Source organism: Acyrthosiphon pisum, chromosome X (assembly GCF_005508785.2).
Source record: "Acyrthosiphon pisum isolate AL4f chromosome X, pea_aphid_22Mar2018_4r6ur, whole genome shotgun sequence".
NCBI classification, from domain to species: domain Eukaryota; kingdom Metazoa; phylum Arthropoda; class Insecta; order Hemiptera; family Aphididae; genus Acyrthosiphon; species Acyrthosiphon pisum.
The window spans coordinates 55337147-55347601 of record NC_042493.1 but is presented as its reverse complement, the minus strand read 5'-3'; the positions used below and the strand labels follow the sequence as shown (position 1 = coordinate 55347601).

The following is a 10455-nucleotide window of genomic DNA, read 5'->3' as shown; positions in this document are numbered from 1 at the left end:
CAATACTACACACATTTTAATGTACAATTACCCATACGGCCATACGGGTAATTTTTATATAATAAATTATGTCAGTGTTCTATTATAATTCATCAATTTATATTACACAGCCACGGCGTTCCAACAACTGTGGACCACGTACTCTTGGCAGATGAACGAACGATATGAAGGCGAATCACCACGAACGGCGTTCAAATGTTGTTCCGACTGTTGCAGATCGGACGTCGAAAAAGTACCACTACAGCGACCCACTAGGCCGCCGACCCCAGGACCACATCATTGCCGTCCATCCGTCGCAGTTCGCGGGTCCGCCGTCCACCCGACCACGGTGTCGCCGCCGAACGCCAACCGTCGGTCGCCGGCGCTTTCGGTGGACGCGGTCCGCCGGTGGTGGATGTCCAAACTGTCCGACGCGTTACGGGCGATAGCGTTTTTTGCGACACTGGTCACCGTGGCCTCGGTGCCCATACTGATCGTGGTCTACCGGGGCCCGGCCATCGGGTGGCTCATGTCGGCCGTGTTCCACCAGGATGGTGACGGACGGTCACCACCGACGGTAACGGGGGCCGGCCACGACGACGGCGGCGGCGACACCGCTGACCACCACAGGCACCACAGCTTCTTCCTGTTGAACTACACCAACAGCGGCGAGCTGAGCAGTTGGAAGGCGATCGTGGCAGCCGCGTGCGCCACGTTTGTCCAGCTCACGGCAATCGTGGCCGTCCATCGCGGCTACAGTAGCGTGGCCGAATGGCTCACCAAGTACTCGTATCGCTCGACATACAACCCGCGGTATCAGAGCCGTTATACGGTCTACATGTCTTGCTTCGACTCCGCCAATTATTATTCCAGCTTGGTTTACATCGCTTTTTTCAAGGTGCGTAGTGAAACAATCAAAGTAAGTAGGTACCTACTACCACCTAAATGTCCTACTTCGTAGCTTATGTGGTATATATTTAGATATTCGCTGGTATCTGGACCTAAATCAGGCGTCGTGACGTCGTGTAACTATTACTTCAAGTAGTAACTATATGTCAATAATAATATTTAATATCTTGTAGGTATATAATATTATTATGTGAGCCAAAAAAAAAAAAAAAATTATAGTATTTGAGTTAGAATTTTTAATTATTTATTACATTTTATTTATTATTTTCATATAATTTTCCATTGACCCTGATGTTCGTGTTCTAGACAAAGAGACTTGAGTCTTCGAGAGCCACGTGTTTGACAAGGGTCTGACTTAAGATCATCATGAGCTGGTGTTCTTTGTGAATTTCCTCATAAATTTAACTTAATGTATAAGTACTCACATGAGTCACATCACACTATCATAGTGACATATTAAAATAATTAAAAATAAATAATATAATGTAGGGCTTTGCATCAACGCAACAATTATCCACCATTCACTAATAATACAGAAACAAAAAGGTTACATTTCATCTTTATAAATTATTTTAAAAGATTTTCGTTTTTTTTTTTAGTTAACCTAATAATTTAATTATTTATTTATTTAAATACAAGTTTTAAAAAGTCTATTCAAATGTAGTATGAATATTTCATTTTGTGATTTAGACAGAAACTTTACTTGACCGAGCTACACAAACATAATAGTAATATTATAACGCCTATAACTACCTATACATAATATTATAAAAGTGGAACGGTCAATGTTATCTATGGTGTTTACTTAGGGCCGCTTCGTAACTGGACACGAACAACATGCGGATAGTTCGTCCAGATTCACACATTTTTGGCCCATTTCTATGTTTCGGAGTGTAATGCATCATATTAGAGAAGACGTTTGCGATCCTGCGGCTGCTGGAACAGGATGCGTGCCAGAGCTGTGCACCCAATTGGCCATTATAATGGTGGGCAAACAACTGATTGACAACGTGATTGAGTTGATGACGCCGTTAGTCATATGAACCTATTTGTAAAAATTAATAAATGTCAATAACTATATAGTTGTTGAATTGATGACTCGCAGGCTGGCATTGAATGTATGGCGCCGATGGCGGGCCAAAGAGAGCCGCCGTCGAAATAAATTACATGGAAAACTACCGGACACTACTGTCGAAACGCTCAGACACCCAAAACAATGGCAGCTCGACTATCAGCTGGAAGATACTGGGTCGTTGGGCCTTTATCAGGAATATTCGGAGATGGGTACAAATTATAGAGTAAAAAGAATTTTACAAAAACACCCGCATAATATTTTAATATATTTTTAAGTGGGTCACCGAGGCTTAGGTGCTTACACAATTAGTTGCCGGCTTAGAGCAATAATATAATATCAACTATCGTCCTTGAAGATTTCACTTTGTTTGCGTAGTTAACGGATAGAGGTTGGGGTGTAAATGTATTATAATCATGGGAATTATACATTTAAAAAGAAGAGACAAATAAAACAATTTATTGTATACCTAGGTATCTAGCCTTGAAATAAGATATCAATATATTATTATAATATTTGTGGAGGTAAGTACCCTACAGTGCTTGGGTACTATATTCATGTTAACACCGTATTTATTTCTTTAATCTTGTCTTTATGAAAGCGGGTTCTTAACCATCACCTAGCAATATATTCTTAGGTTTATAAATAGTGGACTCGTATTATCAATTATCATACAATTTGGTCAAAGTACGTGCATATAAAACTAAATTAACCGCTTAGAGTAAGCATGATAGATAACATAAGTTAACACTATTTTTATTTTGGTGGGACATGATTTATTTCTCGTGTATTTAACAGAACCAGCTGAGTTGTCAAATTTCGTCCTGTAAATTATGAGTGAGAATGCCTAAAAACATAATTTACCGTTTGTCATTGGCCGCACACTATTACCTTTGCAATCGGAGAGTAAATGATGCACTATTAAAATTCATTGATTCTTACGTTTATGTATGTATATTATAGTCATTCAGTACGGATTTGTGGTCATGTTCACGACGGCATTTCCACTGGCTCCGTTGTGTGCTCTGTTAAATAATGTATTAGAGCAACGTCTAGACGCCTTCAAAATGGTAGCGGCTCAGCGACGTCCAGTTCCTTCCTACTTCTGTACTAATACAAAATATATAAATAACATCCTTCAAGGACACGTAACATGTTGCCATAACTGTAACAAGTTGTGCACGTGGATACGAGTGTTGAAGATTATGTCATTAATCTCAATATTGTATAACGTAAGTAGTATTACACTAATATATTATAATTGTAACGCACTTGTTGGATCAGCTGGAAGTCTTATTTTAAATAGGATTACATCTTAGAGATTAACTATTACAAAAAATAATTTTAACTAATATTAATTTCAAGCATTTTTGAAAATATGTATCCCAACTTAATGTTAACTTAATTAATCCACTTTTGATTATTTATATCTGTATTAGGCATTTATGATTGCATTCACCAGTGACCTGTTACCCCGATATGTGTACTCTCAAATCTCGACCGGAACGTCGTCTTCGTTGGACGGATACGTCGCTTGGTCTTTATCCTCAGGTACGTAAAAAGTCACGTTCAATGTTGATAGAGTTATGTGTTATTTATAATATATATTTGTCTAGAGAGAAATGTGACAGAATACTACTACGGAAAATTGGAAAACATAGATGGACCTGAAACATGTCGGTACCGGGGATACGGCGCTGATGCTGATTCGGAGCACAATGACTACAGGAAATGGCAAGTGTTGGCTGCTCGATTAGCGTTTGTCGTAATATTTGAGGTACGCATATTAACTCGAGTGCACAAGATACACTTAGTAAGGTATAAACGTACCATTTACAATTATCGTTATTTTGTCGCTTACAGTAAGTATTCATAAATATTACCCGACGTAATATTGCCATTTGCCATACAACATTTATACATGAATTACATAAGTAGTTTAAAGTTTGATGTATAAAAATTAACAATTTATAGAATGATTATTTAAAATAAATTATAGACATACGTCCTTCAATAATAATAGGTAGGTACATAATGCATAATAACATTATATCATACAAGTGACAAGTCATATCACAAGTCACAACTTTAAAGTAACAAAGGTTAGGTAAGGTTACGAAAAACGAATCTGAATGAAGACGAAGTGTCAGCTTAAGATATTTCATTTAATCTTGATATTGTTTTCATTAGTATTTACTATTTAGTAATAATATATGTAGATAAATTGAACATTTTATACATTTTTAACATACAAATTAATTGTGCTTTTGTCATAATTTAAATGCTTACCTATAAAAAATAATTGTTCCTAAGTATCGTTAATATTTTTAAATAGTAATAATAAAAACTTTTAAGGAGCCTATTGTATTAAGTTTATAAGATTTTAGACTGAACGAATAATTTTTTATTGAAGTTTTTAGAAAATAAACTAAAATCTAAACGAAGATGGTCCAACTAAGGTTACCAAACAATTTTTTTCAAAACAATATTAAAATTATAACAAATTTCTCGATTATTTTAAAAAGTACTGAGAATTTTTAATTTTGACCCAAAAGTTTAAAAACTAGATCCAAAGTTGTATAAACTCTTTCAAATACCTCATCCAAAGTTTAAAATTATTAGACTGGAAAAATAAAAATAAAATTGTACCTATATATTAATTTTTAAATCTTTCTCCCACCATTTAAAAACCCTGCGTATTGCCAGAGCCCATTGAATTATACAATATTACACTCTAAGGCCTGAGAGTATACAAATTATAGATAACAGTCTAACAGACTACAGTTGATAGTTCAGGAACACTTCAAACCGTCATAACTCACGATAAAATTGTGCATATGAAGACAAATCGCCCACAATTTTTGTTTTTGAAACCTTTTGAGCTCGAGCATTATGCATTTTACGACCCTATTTACGTATATGTGTATTATGCTGGGTACGAAGTTAACACTACAAAATTTGAAATTGAATAACTTTTAAAATAGGTTCCAACAAATATCCAACAACGTCCAACAAGTCCGAGAAGAGTTTGTTAGAATGGTTTTAGATTGTTATGCTAACTTTATAGTGCCAGCTTCACGTAAGTCACGCTGTACCTATGAGAGCCGAAAGATGGGGTATTAAACCGCTAACGAAATAGAAAAAAATACATAATATACCTATAAATAAAATGCATGAAGCACAAAACGTAAAAATAAATTAATTAATTAATACTTAAATAAATGTACTAAATTAAATTTGTATTATACTTAAAATTCGGTAATGATTTAGTCTATGTATTTAACACAACATTTTCCTTATGGTTGCCACCTCCGAAGATAAACTTGGTAAGGCATTTTCTGAAGTTTTCTTGTGCAGTAATCTTTGTTGAATGTCACATTGAATGATGCTGGTTTTAAAAAAAATGTCTCTACTTGGACCTCACGATGTGCTTGAGTATTTGTGTAACATATTATAATAATATTATCATCTAAAGTGGAGGCAATGGAACTACATTGGTAAAATATTTTCTCTACCCCCTCCCCTCTTCGACGTGTGACATCAGATCCAAATCCATCCGTTTATTATAGCACCCTGTTATGTTGTAAGTATAGGTATACGGTTTTTTTTCCAATCAAATTTATTTTCACATGCCTTATAGGACGTAGTCTCTCTTATTCAGACCTATTGCACACCTACCAAAAATCGAGTTGTACAACCTGCCATGTGCTGCATTTCATAACCTGTACAGTTCCAGTATAGATACACTTACTGACTTACCTATACCTAATATAGTCGTCACTCGATAATTGGAAATTCAGGGGACCGAGCTAAAAATTCGATTTATAGAGGTTTTCATTCATTACCGAATGCTCAGTAATGACAATTGTATTACATATACATATACATTGTATTTATTATTTATTGTTTAGTTTACTATACATTTAGTTTGACATTTAATAATAAATATTTGTATATATGTATTATTAAAGTAAATAAGTCAATGGAGTAAGAATCTTTCCACTAGCTTTAGTTGCTGCAATCACTTTCTTTTTACCGGTGAGTGACAATCACTTTGCGGAACCCATATTCAGACCAACTACGTTTTATTCGATTTAAACAACTGTTTACCTATTGCAGATGTTTATTTTGGTAAGATTATACGATTAAAGTCGAAAACCATCGTCAGACAATTTGCATTATCGAGGGAACCGAAATCCGCATGTATTTTCTTCTAATTGTAGAGGTTTTCTCAGGGGACCAAGTGTTTAGTTCGATTTATGGACCTTTCAAATTATCGAGGTTCGAAATTATCGGGTGACGACTGTACATTTATATGCATATTATGTTAACCGATTACATCAAACGCGTGTGTCTTGACAGCATTGCGTAATAGCATCTATCGCGGCCTTGGTGTATTTCATTCGGAAAAGGTTCTCCAAGTACAAAACCCACGCGGAGCCGAACGCCGACAATCCGTCTGGTGACAGATCTGTTGCAGGTACGAGGGTCGTCACTGGCTCCGGTGGCTCTTCGGCCGTCAACTATGCAGCGGATGGCTCTTTGACCAATGCACACGACAAGAAGGAGGAAAAACGGTCTCGTGCGTTCGAAGGAAATCCAGTGGCTGTGCCGTCAACATTGGTAGTAGTCGACATGGAAAACGACGATCAAGAAAAATGGGTGAATCACGAATACTCGTAACCGAACCAGGATTCACTACGTTTTGCAGCGACTTGACACTCGTACTTGCTATGATATATTATTATATAGAAAATGTTTCTGTAAATTAAACAGTGAAAACTAAAATTGTTTACGACTAACCCTTAATATTATATCAAGTAAGCACAAAGAAAAAAGTTTTTGACCCGATTTACGTCACATACCTGCATGTGTGTGGAGATTATTGATTCTCAGCTATCCTAATCCTCAATTATCTACTGCGAGCTTTTAAATAAATTCAATTTTGGCTTTTCTGAAATTGGATTTTGGATTCACATCTGTTTGTGGCTATGACATTATGTACTATAATTTATAATTTATAATACAATTTATACTAATCTCAGCAATTGTATATTTATTTATTTACCACAGTGATTTTTCAATATTTTGTCTTTAAGAAAAACTATGAATTATTACAGACTTTTGGAGCCAAGGTAAGTGGGTAAAATTAGTGTGTTAGGTAAATTATTTTTGAAAAGTAGGAAAATTATATTATGCGCTACCTATATTAAATATTTTTATTGAAATTTATTACATTCTCGTTACAAAACATTACTTTTATTACGTCACGATACTTTTTCATTTGAAAAGTAGGGCGTTACAAATAACGATACTTTTTTAAAAATTAATTACGAAATCAGTCCATAACGACAAATAAGTAGTAACAACTCAATAAGTACCTAATGGTAAAATTATATAAATTATACAGTTATACTATTATATACATTATATAGCAGAATAGGATTATAAGTAGGTACCTTAAAATGAATGGTATACAAGGTTAATAATTAAATGTTATATAATTATGAAAAAAATGTGTAAATATTATACGGCTTACCTGGTGATTGGTGAGGTATAACCATATAACATTGAGATAAGTACTGGGTAGGTACCTATACTAGGAATAAATGTCAAATAATAATATTATTTATTATTTTAGTCTTTGATTTACTTATAAGTTATAAGTCATAATTGATTTGAATTAAATTTTATTTTTAAATCTGAACTATTTTATTTTCCACTAATAACATTAAGTTCTGAAATTTATAATAATATTGTTGATTCTTATCTAAAAGTCTAAAAGTTTCAGAATCGTTATTAAATTTAATTGATTTCTACTTCGAATATCTTAGTCTCTATAGGTTTGGACGTTTTGTCATTTATAACTTATTTTTATAACGTCGAAAATAATGCATTAGGTACATACACAATATAAATTGCTTTTAAAAAGTAATTTCGTTACAATTGAGTTAATTTAAATAAAATGTAATGAAATTAGTAAATTACTACAGCGTTACCTACTGAAAAAGTAATTTTGTTACAGTAATTTTGTAATTTGCGTTAGGTACATTACTACCCACTCAACACTAGCAATTACTGAACTAGTATACCTAAATTATAATATGGAAATACCTGAGTATTTTTATTTTCTATCACTTTTTTTTTTGTCACAAGGAGATTTTGAAAGTCTTATCATATCGGAGACAGGAGAGTCCGCGACGTCCTGGTACTAAATATTTACCGAAATTCGATGATAAAACCAACATAGTTTATTGGGCTGTTACTCCAGCGCTGTCATGTTTGAAATTTAATTTCAAAATTATTCAACATTATGTAGGTACCTACTTTGTTTTTAAACATTTTTTACAACCAAAATAAAATGCTGTACATTTCTTCGAACACAAGAAAACGCGATTTCTCTATATCCGTGCTGCGGTAACGTTACCCGCCAGCACTCCCTTTAACAAATTTCGAACAAATAAAACTTTCAATAATACAGTATGTACTTTATTTTGTAAAACTTTGTATAACCAAAACCAAATTGTGTTCAAGATCAAAAACTTGATCATTCATCTGAATGCCGATAAATCAATTCGAAACTAATTGGATCCTAGACGATATGGTTAAATGAAAAAAGTTTACTTTTCAAAGAAATAATTTATAGTTAGTTGATAAAAATACAATAACATACATTGTAAAATAATATATAATATTATATTTACTACTATTTACTAATATTTTATATAATTATATCAAATAAATAATTATGAGCAAGAAACAAAAATAAAAAATAAAATAATAATGATAATAAACAACTATATTATTAATAATATTTTTTTGTTTTATTTTCATTATATTGTTTGACTTTGTTTTGAAATTATTATTATTTTTTCCAACTTAGTTTTTATAATAGTTACAATTTACAGTTATAATTTAAAAAGTAGGTGAGTTACTTATATTAAATAAATATGCATGTTCATTGAATAGTTTGTTTATTGGAATTGACAGTAGAAAATAGAGAAAGGAAACCTAAAACAGAAACCAACTGCATCATTGACAATGAAATATTTAACTTTAAACATAAAACTAAAAATGTTGTTAAAAATTTAAAAAGTTTATCTTGCATATTACATTATGTATTTTTAATATTTTTAAACTGATATTTTATAACAATGTGTGAATAGCACTTTGAATTCAATATTCAAGTTATTGGACCCAACAACTACTAAAAACGAGTCAAAATATTTTGAAAATTTCATCAAGTATATAAAAATATAAAATAAACATTTGGTGTAAATTTCAAGTATCTGCAGTTACTCGTTTTTAATTAACAACAAAATAAGAAAATCATTCTATGACAAATCGAGAGAATATTCAATCTTGTAAAAAATTAAACTCTGCGAACTCTCGTAAAAATTTAATTTGACTTTCCAGTAGACATTTTTTTTTTTTTTTTTTGATTAAGGTACACGAATTTATGAAGAATCATCGGGTATTACAATTTCATGTTTTTTGGTTGAGCAAGTAGGTATTATTAAGTAGGTACCTATTATTTATGAGATTATTGTGAGTTGTGACTAATAAACTATTTAAGTACCTATCTTATTTTACTATTATAGGCATTATTAAATATTAGGACATTTAAAATATCAATGTATGTATAAAATATAATAATACACTAAAAGTTTCAAATAGGTACCCACAAATAATATTTTTAAATTACAACAAAATAACTAAAATCGTTAGGTACCTATATTTTTAGGTTACCTATTCTTTATTTCAATATTATGTAAATTCGTCCAAATTTAAACTTAAAAACACTATAGTAAAAACTGTGTTCAAATATTTTATAAACAATTTTTGGGTTACAGATTTAACTACTTATACGGAACCTTGCTTTAAATGTTTAATCCTTAGCGATAAAAATTGAACATTTTTTAATGTTTAACTACAAAATAATTTGTAAAATTTCAATTTGATAAATTTTGTTAATTAGATTTGAACTTTAGATGCTTATAAAAAAAATCTTGCCTATGTATTTTTAATATTTTTAACTGATATTGTACACTCTGTGTGAGGAGCCAATCAGATAAACTAATTAAATGTTTGAAAAATGTAATACAATGAAAAGATATTTATCCAAATTTGAACACATTATTTAAAGTTGCATTAGTTTTGCCAATTTCTTTTTCTTTGTGTGAGCGTAGTTTTTCAGTCATGAGCTGTATTAGAGCTTGGACGAGGACAACTATAGGACAAAACAGATAAACTGATTTAGCTATTATTCATAATAGAAAATGCCATAAAAATAGATAATGAAGTTATATTCAAAACAAAATATACTCATGCAACTATAAAAAATATAGGTATAGAAATTATTATTTTTTAATCGTTTAATTTGTTTAAGTTTTTATTACATTATATATAAGTACATAGTATTATATTCTCGTATATAATTACAAACTATACCTATCTACAGTGGCGTCATTTCAGTTTTCAATAGAGGGGAGTAA

The 10455-nt window shown here is 32.0% G+C and overlaps 2 protein-coding genes across 2 annotated transcripts in view; both read left to right on the top strand.

The window, feature by feature from the left end:
* Positions 1-1931, top strand: part of LOC100575874 (anoctamin-5-like) — a 17998-nt gene extending 16067 nt beyond the window's left edge. Inside the window, exons 4-5 of the mRNA XM_029485200.1 lie at positions 111-877; positions 1698-1931. Coding sequence (XP_029341060.1) covers positions 111-877; positions 1698-1931 — 1001 coding nt within the window. The remainder of the gene's footprint in view (positions 1-110; positions 878-1697) is intronic.
* Positions 1932-1982: 51 nt separating this feature from the next.
* On the top strand, positions 1983-6986 carry LOC115033733 (anoctamin-5-like). Its single transcript, XM_029487285.1, has 5 exons — positions 1983-2172; positions 2924-3192; positions 3400-3511; positions 3577-3737; positions 6323-6986. Exons 1-5 carry the CDS (start codon positions 1983-1985, stop codon positions 6641-6643), a joined length of 1053 nt encoding a protein of 350 aa, XP_029343145.1. The 3' UTR covers positions 6644-6986.
* Positions 6987-10455: the final 3469 nt, after the last annotated feature.